General features: G+C 36.6%; 1 protein-coding gene across 1 annotated transcript; it reads right to left on the bottom strand.

Annotated features, from left to right (window-relative positions):
* Positions 1-5,452: 5,452 nt before the first annotated feature.
* LOC114257752 (DNA-directed RNA polymerases II, IV and V subunit 3) lies at positions 5,453-19,053 on the bottom strand. The gene is made up of 3 exons (XM_028197544.2): positions 18,427-19,053; positions 7,761-7,998; positions 5,453-6,058 (listed from the first exon to the last, which is right to left on the bottom strand). Exons 1-3 carry the CDS (start codon positions 18,873-18,875, stop codon positions 5,786-5,788), a joined length of 960 nt encoding a protein of 319 aa, XP_028053345.1. The 5' UTR covers positions 18,876-19,053; the 3' UTR covers positions 5,453-5,785.
* Positions 19,054-20,509: the final 1,456 nt, after the last annotated feature.

Consider the following 20,509-nt stretch of genomic DNA (forward strand, 5'->3'; position numbering starts at 1 on the left):
GGAGAGGAGATTAGAATTGATAGTGAGGTGGGACCCACTATAATGTTATGTTTGTTTGAAAAATGGGAAAGGGACTCATAATCCTTTGGTATTAGGATAGGCCTTAGACGGGAGATTGAAGTGGAGGTGGTATTAGAAAAATAGTCCGTTAGACTATTTTTTATTTTTATTTTTTTACATGTTGGACATTTTTTTTTTTTAAACATTAATGTTTAATATTTTTGTATTTTTTTATTTGTTTTATTATTTTATATAAAAATAATTTTAACAATCCATACACAATAACTATCATCAAAACAAACACAATTTTACTTAATCTGCTCACTAACAATTCTCTCACTATTAATCTCCTCATTATGAATCCCTCCATTCTAACTCTGAAAATAAATGGAACCGTTGTCTCAATCCACTCTCAGCTGCACGATTGTGCCTCAAGCAACTAAGAATGCACTAAAAACAGAGGAAAAAGAATTTTGAGGACAATCGGGTACAAATGATATTGTCTCCCTTTGTCTACAGACCTATCGATACACACTACCGCTCAATCGGTATCCAAAGTATGTTTTGGATCGATCTCATTCGAATGTGGTCACCATTCTCTTCTTTTGCAATGCCAAAAATTTAAACCATATTGCATTGCAGAGAATAAAATTCTTCAAAGAATTGAAGCCTCTCAGATAAAGTTGAACACAAAAATCTGGCATTCTGTGGCAACATAACACAATTTATGTAGTTTGTACTATATACTATCTACTGCATTAATCTATCTTGATGAGGTTATGTGTGATAGAATTCACTGATATCTTTAATGAAGCTATTTTAAAAGATAGAAGGAACAATTGGTGTGTATATATGTATGTGGTCCAACTTGTCAATCAATACATTCATATCAATTGTTCGAACCTTCGAAGGCGTGTGTGAAACATTTGAGTGTCCTGAGTTAGAACAGAAAAATAGTCTCTTTGCATGAAAAAACAAATTACATACAATTATAAAAATGTAAAAATAATTATTAAAAATAAAATAGAGAAGCCTCATGGGCTGCCCTTTCTTTGCAATGTTAAAGTTGACCTACATGGGAGAATAAAGTTCCCCAAAACCCTAACTTCAGCAATTACTGTAGGAATTGGTGGAAGGTTGAGCCTTTGTCCAATCTAGACCATCCATAGGCCAAGCTCAAGCCCTATCAAGGGCCAAATATTAATTCAACTTATCTACCTCACAAGGAAGCTTTGAGCACCCAACACATGTTCATAAAAATTATAACTACTTTAAATTATTAGATCTTTTATAACCTATAAATTACACAAGGAAGACCATAAATTCCAAAATATCCCACTGGGGGAACAATTAAGAGAGACACACTAATGTGCCCAAAACTGTCTAACTTGACATACAAAATTAAGAAAGAGAATGTTTAAGGAGAATGGGACGAGACATTGAATTTGAATATATAGAATAACAATAATGCTTGAGACCACTTAAAGTGGTGCTCTAAAAGCACCATTAGTGATGTGGCAGTGGACGGGACCTACTGCTTGTGTCTTGTTTTTTTTTTTTTTTATTTAAAGTGCTTGCCAACCATTAGTGGTGCTTTAGAGCACCACTTTTAGTGGGATGTATCATTACCGATAGAATAATGAAGGGCAATGATAGAGACTACTAAAAGTGGTGTTTTAAAGTAACCACTAATGATGTGGCATCCATTTTTTTTTAAAAAAAAAAAACAAACACAGTAACACTGTGATAGTGGGTAGATCCACTGCTACATCATTAGTGACACTAATTAGTATGGGAAGAGTATAGTGATGGAGTAGGGTAGAGAGAGGAGAGCGAGAGGGTGGTCCTGAGGTTGGTAGATGGGGCTCATATTACTTACTCTCTTTGGTCATTAGCTCTTGTTTTTTAGTGAAAAATTTATGGCTGCTCAGCCTCTGCAGGCTGCCCTTTTAGGGCCCCCCTTTAGAGTCCCTTTCCAATGGGTCAGAAAGAAAAGGACGATAAGTTTTTGGTGTTTTCACAGATGACTCAGCCACATATATAATAAATGTATATGTATAAGTATGTGTCCCCCAATCTGTTGAAACTTGGTTGCCATCCTGTTAGCAGCATGTCTGCTTCTCAGGCAAAGATCTGGGTATCTTTTTGACAGGCTACAATGGCCCAACCTACATTGTCACCATTTTTTTATAAAAATTTTTAAAAATAAAATAATACTAACCAATAGTAAATACATAAAGGAATGAGAAGTTACGTCACATCACATCAATAAAAATTATTCATTAATTTTCTTGTATAGTTTTACTATTCTCTTAGAATAAGATGCATAATGAGTTTGTTTGTATTTTTTTTAATCAGTTTTTTAGTAAACAAAATGTGAGAATGAACATTATGATTGAATAAACATTCTAAGCTGCGTCATTCCAATGAACCAAAATAGGAAAAATGCTTAATTTACCTGTCAAATTGTCAATCCCTTGTTCTTATAAAGTGGTCAGTTTCAAGGAATCTAAAATCTAGAATAAATTCTCAAGAAAAAGGGGGTGTTTGGTAGGAATGGAAAAAAAACTCCAACTCCAACCCCAACCCTTCCCCACCTTGTTGGAATGGGTTTTTGAGGGATTTCTTAGTAGAGTAGAATCAAGTTTAGGTGTGGAAAAACACAACCCGATTGCATTTGCGTTCGTTCGGGTTAGGGTGGGGAAAAGTTGTAAAACTAAACAAGACTGGACGGAGCTATATTAAGATGTCCTAAATAAGTATACTTTTTGACTTTCTATAAAAAGATGTGTAGAAAAGTAAAGATAAGATGTTGATTGATGTCATCCAAAAAAGATAAAAAGATTGACTAAAATAGGTTATGCCAAACAAGGCTTTACTAATGTGTAGCGAACTAAGGTGGGGGAGTGATCTATCGGGTTGGAACGGGAATGGGAAAATGTTCACTAAGCAGGGGTAGGGCAAGGATAGGGGTTCCTGACTCATACCCAACCCAACCTGTTTCCATCCCTAGTGTTTGGTAACAATTGGGTAATCAAGAAGCAATATTAATGTCAATAATTTACATGGAGAGACCACAACACAGCAAAGATGGCTTTTTCACTTGCCATAGCCAGCCAACTGGCTTGATAAGACAGGCATTTGGTAGTGCCAACAAATTGGACACAACAAATATGATATAAGTACAGTAGGGTACGTAACAGAGCCAAAGAGTTGGAGAAATACTACATGAATGAGCCAAAGCACCTAATTTGGTAAAGAATACAGATATAGGGTATTATGGTTGATAGATAGTGACAAAACAAATGTTATTTCCTCTAAACTAAATGCTGAAAAGGTGAACTTAAAAAACACATTACAATATACTTTGTTTGGATTGAGGGAAAGGAAAATGAAGGGAAGAGTTAGTTGTGAGGGGAAAGAAAGGAAAGAGAAGGAAAGGAGGGGAAAAGTCTTGTCTCTCTTGTTTGGTTAGACAATAGTTAATTATGGAGAGAAAATTTAATAGGAAAATTCTACTATACACATTCCTTACTATATGCGTCCTTAAATTATGTCATTTTTTTCTTTAGTTATGATCAATTTTCTTCTTTAGTTATGACTCATGAAATTTTTAATTATGTCTCATGTGTTGTTTGATTATAACATTTTTTTTTAAGTTATAACTCAAAAAGTATAAAATTATATCATTTTCTTCTTTATATATAAAATGCATACGGTACACACCCTTTGAGGGATGTGTACCCTAATCTTTTCCATTTTAATTAGACATTTTAATATATTATTATAAGAAACACTTCACTTTATTTCCATTTCTTTTCAATTTTGGAGGGAAGTATAGTGCTTAAAAATACTTGTACTCACTCTCCCTCGTAATCCCTCCATCCCTTTCCCTCTTATAAAAGAATCCAAACATAATTTAACTAACTTTATCCCTCTAAATCCTTCACTTCCCCTCCCAAACCATCAATCCAAACGATTAGTTTGAATTCATCATATACCCTTTTCTATATATAAAAAAGGTTAGCTGCATTAAAGCCCCTCAATTATTAACAAATGTCATTTTATTATTTCTATTTACATATTCGTACATTTTAAATCGTCACTCTTGCAAATTTTTTGGTCTTCAATTATCAGATGGATTGCACATTTTTCATCATTGTCCTCAATGTATTGTAACCCATCTGTATGATGATGCTAGAGGAATCAGTTATCCCAGAATTATGTATTCATCTCTTCAACTTTATCTAATGCAGTTCCTATTTCTACCCCAATAAAAAATATAATATAAAAATCTATTATTTTAGACCATTGACTCCAAAAGAGTGAATGAATTCATTTTTCATACATTGGTGTAGAAGATAGAACTTACCAAGGCAGAGGATAGAGAGCTGGGCCCACATCCATTCCTACAAAAAGGGAACCCGTGACTTTCCATGCATGTGACGACCCAACCATGCATTCATTGGTTCCTGCAGCTCTCAGTCCTTTTGTTGAATGATGCACCATTATGGGTTCAACACTACACCACCAAGTGAACCACAAAATGAAAGAAGTGATATTGATATGAAAAATTAAAAACTACAAGGGCCTTTAATATAGTTTCTGAAATTAAATTAGAGATATATTGCATTCAAGGCCAAGGCCAATAACAATAACAATTAACTAGGATTTACACCAGAGCTGTCACACACTCCTAAATACAAAGAGACCCATCACCACCACCATCAATCAACAAAAACAGGTAACCATTAAAATATTCTCTCTAATATAAAAAAAAAAAAAAAAAAAAAAAAAAAAAAAAAAAACACCAATAAACACTGCAGCAATTTCAAATCAGGAATTTTGGTTCTTCCCAGAATTAGTAGCAATCCGCCTCATTTTTCAGTCAAGCATTCAATCCACATCTAATATCAAACACAATGGCAAAGTTTACAACTAGGCAATCCAGGCACACTCAATGAATCAATTTATTGAAATCTTATTCACCAAAATATGCCAAACATAATGTCCCCAAAAAAACCCATCAAACACCATACAACTATTGAGGGCATACAGTATATCTCCATTCAAACTAGTATTTATCAAAGACTGTCGAGTGCAGGAAAAAGGACTCTCTCCCATGGAACACTATAAAAAAGAATTGAGTTCTATAAATTGATCGTAATGTAGGGCTTGCAAATTTCAGTTCCAGAAGAGAATTTCACCTATTATACAAGATTTCTGCAACAAAGCTGAAATCAAGCTCACATGCCATCCTAGAGGTCATCTGGAATTGTGTTGAAACCAAACCAAACCAAACCAAACCAAACTAGACTCTGTCCACATGCCAATGAAGCTGCATTCCATTATAAAATACAACACAAGCGAATTTGCCTCCATGCAGCATAAGACGATAACATCATAAATGGAGAAGGTTTAGAAAACAACCGAATCAGCAGACCAACAAAAATGGTAAAGAAAACTGCATAAAAGTGTCAGAACAACTCCAAACAACATAAGCTCCAAGTAAGACTTCACCTCAACTAACAGTTCTAAATTCATAAAATGCTAGTTTAAATGCACTTCTTACAGGTTAAATTCAACAGTACGTAACATCGGCAACTCAACAAGTTCAACGACGAAAGTTGGCATACATACAGATGATACGACTAATATCCATAATATTTATCAACGATTTGCAGGGAGATATCTGGATAAAGCATGTCTCATAAAGAGAAAGGAAGAAATTGACTTCCTCAAAATCCAAGGAAATCGCCTTGACAAATCTGGAATAACAAAGCAATCATCCTCCACGCATATGTGCACCCAGCTCACCGAACTGTTCATCAGCTTCTACAGTATCCTCTGAAAGGCGAACGGCATCCAGCTTTTGTTTGAGGACTTCTATTGCATTAAGCAACAATTGAGAAGCTTTGATTGCGCCAGTAGATTCCACTGTGAATATAAAACTGTCTTCTTTGGCATAGATCTCAACGAGTCCTGGCTTACCCATTGCCTCTGCTTTCTTGATCACTTCATCATCATACGTGTATGCCTCAGGATCGACTACAACAACCTTTGGGAGAAAAGGACAAAGAAACCAACAGTCTGATTGTGACACAATAAAGTCATGGGATGCTTTTGAAAGATGGAACACATCATCGTGTAAACTTAATATTATGTTTCAGCAACCTATAATGAGTATTGATGCAACGCAAGCTTGTTAGTGATGCAAATCAACATAAATATGTGTTGTGTAGAACAACCACCAAAGGAATGCAATGAATACCTACATGCGGAATTTTGTCAAAAAAGTCACTGCAATCCTAAGCTCTAGTACCACTAAATGCAGCCCTAGGTTCACAAGATATACACCATGACATTATGTCAGAGAACTCTACAAGAATGGGGATCAAACATCCCGAATCGAGCAGGTATACTTTCCAAACCATGCTCACAATCAAGACGAAAAATAGACATGTAATGGTGTTGTTTGGTGCAACTTATTGCAAATTATAAGTTGATAATCCAAAAGCAAAAACCAAAAGCCACCCTCACCCAGCTTTTAGTAATCAATTTTTTTCAGCTTATTTAAATTATTTTTACCTAATAAGTTATAAACAGAAACTGCACCAAACAGTCTAGCACGTGACTCGTAAAATAAAAAAACTATAAGCAGCTCATCAAGTAAGCTGCACTGAACAGCCCCATGTGCAGAGATATTCAATAGGAAATTACTTGGTAAAACTTAATTTAACCACTGTAATATAAAAAGTAAAAGTAGTTCAACACATGAACAAAAGTTTGGCTCAAAGACTTTGTGGTATGAAACAAATAGAAATTAAGGTGGCTGGTTGTAGCTAGCAGGTTGTTTATGGGCAGACACTATGAAAGAAATGCAAGGGAAGGGACCAGCCTCACCATGGTGCTGTGGCAAACAATCTTAAACCAAATGAATAAGGAAGAAGCTGAACAAGATGTCTCTAATGCTTCCAGATGATTCCCACAGGAAAGATGCACGTACAGTGTATACAAGTAAAGATGTGTATTCCCACATGAAAGATATGTGCATTTGATAAAACATTGATTATACCTAAAAAAGGGTTAAATGAATTTTAAAGAAACGTGTATTATATGAATTTTAAGGTTACACACGTAATCCATCAAATGCAATGCAACGAGTGCTTGACTAGTTTTGAAATATTCATTTAAAATATGACTAAAAACATATCCAAAGGACCTAGATAAATAGAATAATGCTTTCCTCTCTTCCACTTAGAAATCATGGATGGAAATAATTTGACAACCTATTGCGGGCAACAAATATACTGATAGTCATGCTGCTTCCACCACTAATACCTTTGCCCATGCAGGTTGCCCCAATCAATGAAGATACCCAAGAAAGAATACTTGTATAAACCATGTTGGTCAACGTAAACTACCTTGCATGTCTAAAGTAAAAGAACCAATACTAAAGACAAATTTCGTCTGCCCAAGCAATCCTCAAAAACCAGTGAGGTATTGCATTTATGTTACAACTTACAAGCGATAAAACACAGATAATACAAAAAATGAACACATTTTTCAGCACAAATGGCCCTCAAACACAACTGTAAGAAGTCAATTAATAAATGCCAATGCAACCAGTTACATGAAAATATTGAAATCCACATTTTAAGCATTTGTAGACATAATGTCAAATCCTAATAGTTAATGGAAATATATAACACACAGTGTTACACAAAATGCAAAATGCAAATTGTGAAAATTCAACCAACCTGCTGGGTATTAGGATCAATGTCAAACACTTTTGTAGGACTGCTTTCAACCCAACTTGTTTTCTCCTCAAGTGACAAAGTCTCCATCAATTCTTCATTGATATGAATCTCTGGCTCATACATGAAAGTAACAGTTGCTGCAGGAGACCATTTTGCGTGGTCTTTGCCAATGCCTTTTCTGGCTATGGCTCTCAGCCTCAGTTCCTGCCCCCGTCGTAATTTCACTATTATAATTCCCCTGAGTACAGAGGACCCAAAAAAAAAAGAAAAAACATCATATCCACTCAACTTTTACAATTTTGATCATGCTGATAATTGCATGGGCCAACACAGATTACAAGCTGATGAACAAAAAATTCTAACAAAACTGAACATTTACATGAAAACTCAAAGAAACTTAACAAATTCAAGTTTGGATATCTACCTTTTTTTATAAGTATTTTGATACTACTGATCAACCACAAGAAAAGTACAATATTGTGGAAAAATTAAAAAACAAAAATAAATTCTACTCCACTATGCACTCAATGGCTGTTAGAAAAAAAAATAGGGAAGAAAACGAATTGAATTTTGAGCCAAATTGTCAATTATTTGGAAAAATACAAAATATACATTGAATAAAGACTAATAGGGCATCTCCAACAAAGCTAGCAATTTTGGTGAAGTACACCAAAAAGTGTTTTCTCTATTTTAACTAGCCGCTTTTTGCAATACATCCTCCAACAATGCTCTCTATTTTTGGATAGTCTGTTGGAACCAAAAAAAAAAAATTACAAGAGAGGAATTGGACGTGGAGACGGTTTTGAATGACATAAAAGCTATGAAGCATCGACACCCCAAAACACGAGCCGTAGCGGTGTCAAACATGAGGACATGGCGGATACACGTACGAGACACACCATGTGGCATGTCTCTTTATTTAATTAATTTGTTCTCAAGGGATACAGGAGACATGACAGTTTCCCCCCCCTCTTCTTTATGCACTTTAGAAAGATGTTGGATGCTGAATGTTTATTACTTTTTGCTTAGATATAAATAATTAATAGATCATTAATAAAAAAAGACCTATGAAGCATGGACACCTCTTCAGAGGTGACGTACAGGTTTCTGACATGTGTTACACTTGGTACATGCTAAGGACCATTTTTTTCAAAAAAATTAATTGAGTAGGGGTGGGTATTGTGCCGTGTCGTGTCTTGTTCGAGTATCATATCAAATTCGCGTGTCAAAAGTATGAACAAAAATATGACCTGTTTAATAAATAAGTCATATATGCAAATACTAACATAACCTGTTAATAATCGTGTCAACCTGTGGGTGACACAATTATTATTATTATTATTTTTTTGATCAGCAACAAACAAAGATATATTAAGGCTCAAGGCCAAGAAAAATGAGGATAAGGAATCCTCTACAAGAAAGATGGAAAAAACCAAAAGAGACAAAAGAAAATACAAAAAGACAAACATCTATTACTACACAGTACAAACTGACACCCAATCGGTAGCAAGCAAAAAAAACGGAATCACTCGGAATACTAAGCTCGTCAAGGCCCAAAAAGACGCCAAGTATCTCACCCTATCCCATAGAAACTCCTTCGAAAACACACACATTTCTTTCCAACCAAATGACCCAGAAAATTGCAAAGACAACACCAATCCAAAGCACTTTAGCCCTCTTCGAACTTCCAAAAACTTGAAAATCAAGTAATAGCATTTGAGCACATCCTTTCGGGGCCACTCACATCACACTACCCAATCCAAACACCCTATGTCACAACCGACCAGCCACCGAGTAATGCAAAAAGAGATAATCTAGAGATTTTTCACTTTTACAACACATAATGCACCATTGAGGATTAAGATACCGCGAAGGTCTCCTCTTTTGCAATGAATCATTTGTCAAAGTGCCCCCATGAACTAAGATCCACATGAACACTTTCACCTTAAGAGGAGCACAAGCCTTCCAAAACTTTTTATGAAACAGAAACTCCGGTACATGAGAAGTATCAATGATTTTATCAATAAAGGATTTATAAGTAAAAGAACCCGACAAATGAATATTCCAAACCAACCTATCCTCCAAAATTGGAGACAGAGAAATATTTTCGAGCCTTGACAAAAGAGATACCAATTCCGGAACTTCCCTCTCATGAAGATTCCGGCAGAAGTTAAAATTCCAAGAAAAAGGAGCCACCAAAGAACCCGCCACAGACGAAACAACAATTATGAGACTGAGAAACGCTATACAAAAGTGGATAGGACGCAGCCAAGGACAAAGAGCCCACCTAAACATCCTCCCAAAATTTGAACTTTTCCCCATTACCCACCCTCACAGAAATAAATCGGGACCAAACTGGATAAATATGAGAAATGAATTTCCAAGGAGCATGCCCTTACCCCTCGTGACCACCTGAGTCGCTACCATTAACCTGAGTCCCATATTTACTTTTAATAACTGCATGCCATAATGAACCACACTCAGTGGGGAATGTCCATAACCACCAGCAAAGCCATGTTTCTAGCCACTATATTACCAATGGCCAAACTCCCCTAAGGACACCATTTCCCATTTTATCAAATGATCCTTTCTTTCTTCATCTTTCCCTTCCCAAAGAAAATCCCTCATTAACTTTTCTATGAATTTTGCTACCTTGACTGGAATCTTGAACACAGACATGAAATAAATTAGAATTCCACTTAGCACTGTCTTAACCAAAGTGTACCTACCCCCACAGAATAGTAAAGCCCTGCTCCACCCTTCTAACCTCTTTTCTATCTTTTAAACAACCGGATTCCAAAACACTTCACCCCTTGGATTACCTCTCAACAGGAGCCTCAAATACTTTATCGGAAATGTCTCTATACCACACCTAAGTAACTCAGCCACTCTCTGAATCAAACTTGAATTAACATTAATACTCGCTACCCTACTCTTCTCTAAATTTACCCTGAGACCAGAGAACACCCCGAAAAACCTTACCACCGAAAAGAGATTAACCATTTGGCTCTCGTCCCCCTCAGAGAAGAAGCCCTATCTACCATCCTTCCTAACACATTCACTGCCATGATGAAGAGAAAAGGAGATCAAGCATTGCCCTGTCTCAACCCTCGAGATGCCTTAAAACTCTACCCTGGTTTACCATTGACTATAACCAACATATTGCAAGACGCCAAACATCCCCTAATCTAGGACCTCCATCTCTCACCATAACCTTTCCTATCCATCACAAAATCCAAAAAATGCCAATCTACATGATCGTACGCTTTCTCAAAATCTGCCTTAAACACAAGACTTCTCTTTCCTGACTTCCTACACTCCTCGACCATCTCATTCACCACCGGAACCACATCTAGAATCTGTCTGCCTTTTACAAAAGCCCCTTGAGTTGGAGAGATTGTATCCCCTAAAGAAACCCTCAACCTTTTTTACAAAACCTTCCCCAAAATCTTATAGAGTGATGTCACCAAACTAATTGGTCTAAAATCACCAATTCTTATGGCTCCATCCCTCTTAGGAATCAAACAGATAAATGTGGCATTTGCACATAAATTAACCACCCGTGTCTCATAAAATTCCATGAAAACTCTCAACAAATCCCCCTTCACCACCTCCCAACAATCTTGAAAAACAGCCATGGAAAACCCATTTGGGCCTGGAGCCTCGTCCCTCTCGCACTTAAAAACTGCATCCCTAATCTCCATTTCCTCAAAAGGTCTTTCTAACCAAGTCGCACTTTCCTGATCAATAGGCCTCCACTCAAGCTCATCTATCCTAGGCTTGACTATCTCATCCTTCGAAAACAATTTTGAATAAAAATAAAAAATCCCTTGGACTATTTGCTTCTTTGAGTCCACCACTACCGCTGTCCTTACTTCCAACCTCTTAATGAACTTTTTCTTCATTTTTCCATCTGCAATCCTATGAAAGAATTTCGAACTAACATCACCCTCCTTTAGCCACCTCACCTTTGCTTTTTGTGCCCAAAAAATCCGCTCTCTAAAAGTCAACTCTTCCAACGTCACACCTAGTTCCCTCCTCTCTCTCTCCTCAATTCCTCGACCTCCCTGCATCTCCAAAGTGTTTATCTCCTCAATTCTACTCATAACTTGAAATTTCGATGATTCCAAATTCCCAAACACCTCCCTATTCCAAAGCTTCACGTGCTCTTTAATGACCTTCAGCTTTCTCATGAATCTAAAACCCTTCCACCTGTGACATCTAGCATTATTCCACCACCCCGCAAAGTTCTCCTTGAACAAATGATGTCCCAATCACATATTCTCAAACCTAAATGCGGCCAGACCCCACCTAAAAGGACAACTCTCAATCATAATGGGGCAATGATCGGATACTAATCTTAGAAGCACCTCCTGTCTCACATTGGGAAAAACCCCATCCCAACCCAAAGAAAATAAAAATCTATCTAGTCTACAACGTACCCGACTTTCCCGAAGATTAGACCATGTGAATCTTGCATTAAATAAAGGAGGATCCACCAACTCGCATCCTCTAATATACCCATCAAAATCTCTCATACTCCTATTGATTCTACTCCCATTAAGCTTTTCTAAAACTTTCGTAACCACATTGAAGTCCCCTCCCCCCTAAACAGCAGTTGGGGTAGCATAACCCATATAACCCACATAACTCCTCCCACAAAGCCTGTCTCTTAGAAGGACAATTTGGGTCATGTACCCCCGACATCCACCACTCCCTATTATCTAGATTCCTGAACCTACTTAATAATGAAAACTCTCCAACTAAAGATTCACACTCAAAAACCACCCTCTCATCCCAAATACATAAAATCTTTGTTATCAAAATCTTACGATTCGCAATTCGATTCACGATTCGATTCGCAATTTTTGCAAAATCGATAGGAATTTATGGGTGAATCAATTTTGGAAGTAAATCTCTAGTGAATCGCACGATTCACAATCGATTCACGATTCGATTCACTTTTTACGATTCATGTAATTTTTGAAATTATTGAGTACGACATATTTTCGACTCTTTTTTTCTCCATCTTTTTAGTAAAAATGGCATAATACAATTTTTAATAGTGTTTAATACCAAAATAACCAACATATATACATGATTTATTGTTATTTTAGTGATCATGGAATTTTAATAGGATCCAATTAGATTCAATCAGACTCAACATATTTTTAACTTTGCTTCTCATTTTTTTTTTCGTTTTAAAAAATCATAATATATCTTCTAAAGATGTTTAAGATTAAAGTTACACTATGACTTATCTATTACTATTTTATTAAATTGAATATTACATATGGGAGGTCAGTTATACTTTTTAAAATATTTTAGGTTTTAAAATAAAAGATTCTAAATAATTCCTTCTTATTATTTGCTCACTGTTACTTAGAAAAGTATATATGCTTATTGTCCGAATATCAACATTGTTGTTAATTATTGTTACTTTGAAAATTGATAGTTTGTCTATTTGGTTACTATCTTTATTAAGAATGGCTGATAAGAAATATCTAAAAAAGAAAAAAGGCAAGATGGTGATATTACATCTTTATTAAGAATGGTTGATAAGAAATATCTAAAAAAGAAAAAAGGTAATATGGTGATCTTACATAGGAACCTTTATTAACTTCTTACCTATTAAACTACGTGATTATTATTCAAAATAACATTTTTATTTATTTAAGTCTAAATATTTTATATTCATAAGATATATTTATCATCTAAATATGTAGATATATGTTTTTAAGTAATTTAGAAAAAGTGACCGAATCTTTACGATTCACGATTCGATTCGATTCGCGATTCGGTACAAGACCATTTCGATTCGCGATACGAATCCCGATTTGACAACTTAGCATAAAATACCTCCAAACCTTCCCACTTATGGTACAAAAGCCCACTTTTTATGCCTAAATCCCCAAACACTAATAAAATTCCTATCACAAGCTTTCACTTTAGTTTTCTGAAAAATGACAATATCAGGTTGATGTTTCCTCAAAAATTCCCTAATGACCCCCCTCTTCTTCCCAGAGCCCAAACCCCTCACATTCCAACTAACAATCTTCATTGAGAAACATTGTTACCCCTAACCTCTTCATCTCTCCTATCATAATTAATTGTGCTCACCAAATTCCTTAACTCCCTAGGCCACCCTTCTAACCGAAGCCCCTCCCCTTCTAGCACACTCCCTCCTAGTGACACTATTTTCCTTTCCACTAACACCATCCTTCCCATTGGTAGCCTTTCGAACACCATACTTCTTCTCTGGTTCTTTGTAATACCCAGGGATAACCTTACTAGCAAAAGCCTTATAACTTGAAGCAAATGCTTGAAATGAGGTACTTCATTTTCCTCAATAGGACAAGACGCATACTTGTTTTACTCCATCAACCAACGCTCTGTTTCTACCTCACTATCCCTCACCCCACTAAAAACACAGCTTCTCTTGGTCATATGATTAAGAGAATCTCCTTCTTAAGCATCATTTACTTGGCCTACAGTAATTTTAGCATTATAGGACACAGGATTAATGGGAGAGCCCGCCATCATGGCTCTGGAGATATCCAGCATGACTCCTTAATCATCCTTTCCCCTAATAGAACAATCAAGACCAAGACACTGAAAACCCCCTACCCCGTCCCTAAGAGAAGAAAAGACTTGACTAGCAATGTTAACCCTCTCAGATGTTGGAGCTGTGGTATCTTGAATAACAGTGCCACTGACATGATCCATTGTTTCAGAGACACCCTCAGCCTCCTCCTCCTCCTTAGCAGTGCCCTGTTCCTTAAAGAGATTAAACAGCTGAAAATCATACTCTTCTTGATCACCTCCCTCGCCTCCTGAACTAGAGTCGAACTCAGAGCTCACCTCAGACCCATAAATTTCTAGAGCTTACAACACTTCGTTAGGCTCGAAACACCCTTCATCTACCTTGCGACTCAACAAATCAGCATCGTTCACATCCTCTATCCTATCATCGATCCACTCCATATTCCTCTTTGTTCTTTTCAAATCCTCGACAGATCCATTCACCAAGTCAGCTAATCCTAGCTAAATCTCGTCCCTTGTTAGTCGAAACTGATTATTCCTCTGAGAATTCATCTAGCAATCAACATCCACATCTTCTCGCACCCTAGAAGACTGCTGACTCTGAACCTCCTCCTCTCCAATGGATCACCTTCCATCTTCAAGCAATTCGGGTCTATCTGTATCTCAGATCTCTTCCAAACTATGAAACCCATTCAATTTACCCACGGGAGCCAATTCATCTGAATAGACCTCATCCACTCTTTGAGGCCCAATAGTATAATCCATTTGTTGCTTATAGCCTGGCCCATCTCTTGGAAAAGACGAACTGGGGCACTGCTTAATAAACCTCTGGCCCTTATCATATAAATCAGTTGGGCCCAAAATAACACTTGGCCCACTATGCCCCATTAGCCCATTTGAGGCCTCCCTAAGCCCCTTATCCCTTGATCTTCCCTTCATCTCAACAACAGCATGGGACCTGACCCCTGCCCTTTCAGCTTCTGCACCCTTTCGGCTTTCCCCTTCCATGCCGCCACGTGACCCTCCTGGCCATCCCTCGCGAAAGATTCACCTAAAGACTCTTGCCGAAAAATCTTTGGCCAAACTTCCACTTCCCGTCGCACTGGCTTGGACAATGGCTTTAGGCGCACCATGGAAGATCAACCTCCCTCCTTGACCTCCATAAAAGCTGGCAGAAAACCACAATCAAAGCCTCTGACTTTCAATCTTACCTCAAAGAGATTGTCCAAAGAGATAGTTTTTCTATCAACTTCCAACAAACCACATCTCTGTCCTATGCACTAGAATACCTGCTCATTCCAAAGGATAAATGGCAAGTCGCACACTGCAATCCACCCTCCATAAGAGACAATAACCTCTTGTTTAACGTGCTTCTCCTCAGACCACTTCTCCAAGCTGATCGCCACACCTTTGTCGAGGAATCTCAATCCCTTGTTTCCAATAAAATTCGCTTCCTCTCTGTTACTAACCCAAAACAAAGCTCGATTGATTTGAAATGGTCGAGGAGCAATAGACATCTTTAAATATTTGCTCAACTCCTTTTCAATTTGAGCCCAGCTGCTTGAAAAATCACATCTTACACAGACTACAGCCTGTTTCATATCGACCCTCAATTACCCATTTGATACTCATTGAACAAGTCGACAAGCTTCCTTCCTCTGTTCACCCCTGTTTTCCCTTACATAGCCATCTCCTTTGTCCCCTTGCTCTGAACTCCTTTTGTAACTCTAACACTGGCTTCCATACCCATAGTGTTTCTCTTGGGTTCATTGCAAATGACTTTACGAAGCATGGTAGCTGTATCTATCCACCCACTACCATTATTCCCCGCAGGAATAATAATGTTGGCTCTCTTGACACCTCCCTCCCATTTCAACAAGTCAACAAAAACAGCCCTACCATTGGTATACTTCTGTAAACAAAACACAGCGGAGCTGCTATGGTACTTACTAAAGAAAGAGCCTCCTTTGTAAAGCTTCCCCACCTGCTAAAGAGCTTGCACTGCCCAACTTGCACCTCCCAAATCTATCTTCGGTGAGAAGCTTTGTAGTCGATTCCTCTCTATAATCTCCACTAGACTCCCTCTAGATCTCTCGTCAACCTGGATAATGATTATCTTCTGTTTGATCCTCAATTCTGAGGATAGCTCCCTATACTCTCTCACGTCACTTCTTTTTTCCCTTTGTCCTCAACCTCCACACACAATTAATTTCTAAACCTATATATTTACCATGACACGACACGATATGACACGATTGACCCAACAAAAAACCTATTTGAGTGAGAGAAGCAAACACGAAAAATCTTGTTTGGAAGAAAAGAAAAGGAAAAATTTTGTTTGGAAGAAAAGAAAAGGAAAAAAGATAAAGAGAACAAAAATGGTCGCATTATATATCAATTAATTAATATAAATATCTATCTATATATACCTATATTAATATATATATATATATATATATAAAGTTACACACATCATCGATAGGTCATTTTCAGGTTGTGTTCGTGTTAACGGGTTGCACACTAAAATAAACGGGTTGAACGTGTCATTTTCGGATTTCGCAGATTCAACCTGAACATGACATGTTTGTTATACTAGTTCATAGGTCGTGTCATATACGTGTTCGTGTCAGAAAATACTCAACCCTAACTCGCTAACTTCGTGTACAGTTCGTGTCGTATTATCGTGTTGTGTCAGGAATTCCCACTCCTAATTTTGAGGACCATTTTTTTCAAAAAAAATAAATAATAATTTTATATTTTTTTTACTAAAATAACAAATCTAAGGATAATAAATTTAATAAAATTAAATATTTGGCATAAAATAAATATTAAATATTTAAAAATATATAAAATATATAAAATTATATGTTTCGCACATGTCCCCAAACGTGTCGTGTTTTGTATTTTTTGAAAATTTATATATCTGCATATCTGTATCCGTGTTTGTACTTTTTAAAAAAAGACAAAAAAGATAAGAATTAACTTAAGAGTGAGGTTTTTCTAAATTGAATTTTTGTTAGTTTTCTTAATTTTTTTTTTTTTTAGATGTAATATTAATCCATATAACAAATAAAGATATATTTAAAATGGTGTCCCCACCGTGTCCATGTTCTCATTTTTTTTGAAATCACCATGTTCGTGTCTATGTCCAAGTTCTTTCATTTTAGTACAGAAGGGAGGGAGAGAGAGAGAGAGAGAGTAGTGGATATGAAGGGATTTTGGGTGAGGGAGTTCAAAGGTAGAGAAATGGGGAGGGGAGATGGGTTCGAGTGGGGTGCGGGTTTTGGGCGGCAGTGCAGAGGGAGGAGGAGGTTTTGAGAAAGGCAATTCAGAGGAAGAGGAGACCACCGCAGAGGGTTCAGGTGGGAGCAAAAGGGATAAGGTTTCACAGAAGGAGAGAAGGGATATCAGGGAGAGAAAATTGAAATGACTAGCTAATAGAGATTATACTTTGATTAGCTACAGTTTGGACTTTTGAAATTCGAAATATCAACAGTAAAGCATTCAGCTTACAACTTCATCGGCCCCATTTGGCAAAACTTATTTGCATATTATTTACCTCAAATTTTGAAATTTATGCTTAAGCGGTTATATCTTGAACGCTAGTGTTTGGTAAAAAAACAAATTAGGGTTTCAGCTCATTTGTTTTTTCAAATCAAACTAAGTTTAAAAAGCTAACTTTTTAAAATGTTTTCTAAGCTGCAAAAAAGTTTTGTCAAACAGACTGGTAATCTTGTGATACTCCTTTTCCATTTTCTTTACAAAAGAACTGATGATTAGGCCCCGTTTTTCTGAATCTCCCCGACACCGAATGAGATGAGAAAGAAATTATATACAAAAATCAAGTAAAATAGCTTCTTAATTGATTCTTCTTTTTTCCCTTCACTTCCTTGACAACCAAGAAGCAGCACGTTGCTAAACAAATAGATAGTTCATGAAAATCCCTACAACCCCAAATTGATGGGGAAAAAAACAAAACAAAACAAAATTTTCAACCAAAAATACAGTACACACAAAATACAAGGGTAGAGACACAGAATTTGATGCAATAAACATAAATTTAAAAAATAAAAAATAAAATAAATAAATAAATAAACTCTTGATGTAGACAGAATCGAAATACCTCTGTTCGGTATTGTCAAAGCCAGAACTGGAATCAGAGAAGTCGACAGGAACAACGGTGTGGTCGGAGCTGTAGAGGTCCTTGCTAGTAACATCTAGGGTTTGGTCGTTGATGCATTTGGCCCTCAAATGGAACTCGACGGAGCAGAACTCGCACTGTCCATCGCCATCGCAGGCGTCGCAGTCTCTGGAGAAGCGCATGCTCATGGCTCGGTCGCTGGTGAGGGGGATGAGCCCTAGGCGGTGAGCGATGAACTCGTCGTTGAGTACGGACGAGTTGACCTCAATTTCTACAAGGTCGATTGCGATGGTTGGGACTTCGGCGATCATGACTCGGCGGAGAGCGTTGGCCATGCTCGCGTCGGTGTCTCGGAGCTCGAACTTGCAGTAATCGTCCTTCAGCTCTCGAATCTTCACCTTCGGAAATCGCTGGTACGAAGCTCCCTCCATCTTCTCTCTCTCTCTCTCTCTCGCTCTCTTACCGTGACTCTGTGAGTGTGGTCTCTTCTCGAGTCTAAAACCCTTCGTTTGGGGAATTAGGGCTTTGGTCTATTCTCCGGACTTGAGACGCGCTCGAATTTCTTTACAATTTTCCCTAGGGGTGAGCATGGTCCGGATTGGACCGGATTGGGATAAAATTAAGACCAATCCGTTATTTACGGTTCCTAAAAAATTGGAACCAATCCAATCCGTTTAAATCATGGAACCAATCCGAACCAATCCATTTAAATACGGATTGGATCGGTTAGGACCACGGATTCACATAATTAAATAACAAAAATATATATATAACACTTGAATTTCATAAAAATATAAACATAGTGCTAGCGCTATATTAGTTCCATAATAGCAACATGTTTTTCTATAATAACGACATAAGTATTTAGACCATTGCAAATTAAAACTTAAAACTAACAAACAAAAGTAATAAAAGAAGATATTATACGATTTTAGGTTTGACTTTAGATTTTACATAGAATAAGAAAAGATACTATGGGGGAGGATGTATAATAAAAATATAGACTATTTGTATACGGTCCGGATCGGTTCCAATCCGGAACCGTGGGATTCAATCCGGAACCAATCCGTGAACTACGGATTTTTAATTATTCAATCCGGAACCGAACCACGGATTCAAAAAACCAATCCAAACCTATCGGATTGGACTGGACTGGATCGGATTACGGATTTCACGGATTCCTTGCTCAGCCCTAATTTTCCCTTGTCAATTTGTAAACTTTATGCATTTTACGGTTGTACATTGCAAATACTTGTACCAAATTATCGGTAAATTACATTTTAACCCTTTACACTTAAGATAAATTAAAGATGGTTTTTAAAACTATATTTTAGTTGATTTTTGAACTTTTCAAGAAAATATATATACAAAAATAAAGAGAATAGTTAAATTTTTTATATTAATATTTTTTTGGCTATTTTAAATTATTGCCAAACTTACCTTAAAAAAATATTAAAATCATAAACCCAAGGGATAATTACATTTTACCTCCTCTGATTTTACACGTTTTCAAATTTATTTTTTGGCATTGATAAATGTACTTATAAACCCCTTGTAGTTTTGATTGAAGTGCAAAAGTGACGGAATCTAATAAACTTAAGAGTGCGTGGGGCAGACGCACCAGAGAAATGTGTCTGCACTGAAATTAAGGATTTTGGCAATAAATTTGAAGTTTTGAGTGAACAATTTACCATTCTACTTTCTTATATATATATATATATATATATATATGGGTTTGAATGCATTTCATGGGTTGGATGCATTTCATATATATATATATATATATACACGGAGAGAGAGAAGGGGGGAGTTTGTGGGTTAAATATATATATATATATACACATAAGTAGATTTCAATTATGAGAAAAATTGAAGTAAAATGGCATTCATAAGAAAATTGAAAAAATAAATAAAGGTATTCTAGTCTTTTCAATATTTTTGTCGTGTCCAGTCACTTTTATACTTTAGTCAAAATCACAAAGGATTTATGAGTTATTTATCAACATTAGAGAGATAATATGAAAACGCGTAAAACCACAAGGGGTAAAATGTAATTATCCCTAAA

Source organism: Camellia sinensis, chromosome 2, assembly GCF_055761805.1.
Source record: "Camellia sinensis isolate YWXY chromosome 2, ASM5576180v1, whole genome shotgun sequence".
Taxonomy (NCBI): Eukaryota; Viridiplantae; Streptophyta; class Magnoliopsida; order Ericales; family Theaceae; genus Camellia; species Camellia sinensis.

Bases quoted from the DNA above. Each gene is read 5' to 3' on its own strand.
- LOC114257752 (XM_028197544.2), bottom strand. From the start codon at position 18,875: ATGGAGGGAGCTTCGTACCAGCGATTTCCGAAGGTGAAGATTCGAGAG. The intron at 7,999-18,426 runs GTATTTCGATTC...CTCTGTACTCAG, and splicing joins TTTGACAATACCGAACAGAG to GGGAATTATAATAGTGAAAT. The intron at 6,059-7,760 runs GTTGGTTGAATT...TTTCTCCCAAAG, and splicing joins TTGATCCTAATACCCAGCAG to GTTGTTGTAGTCGATCCTGA.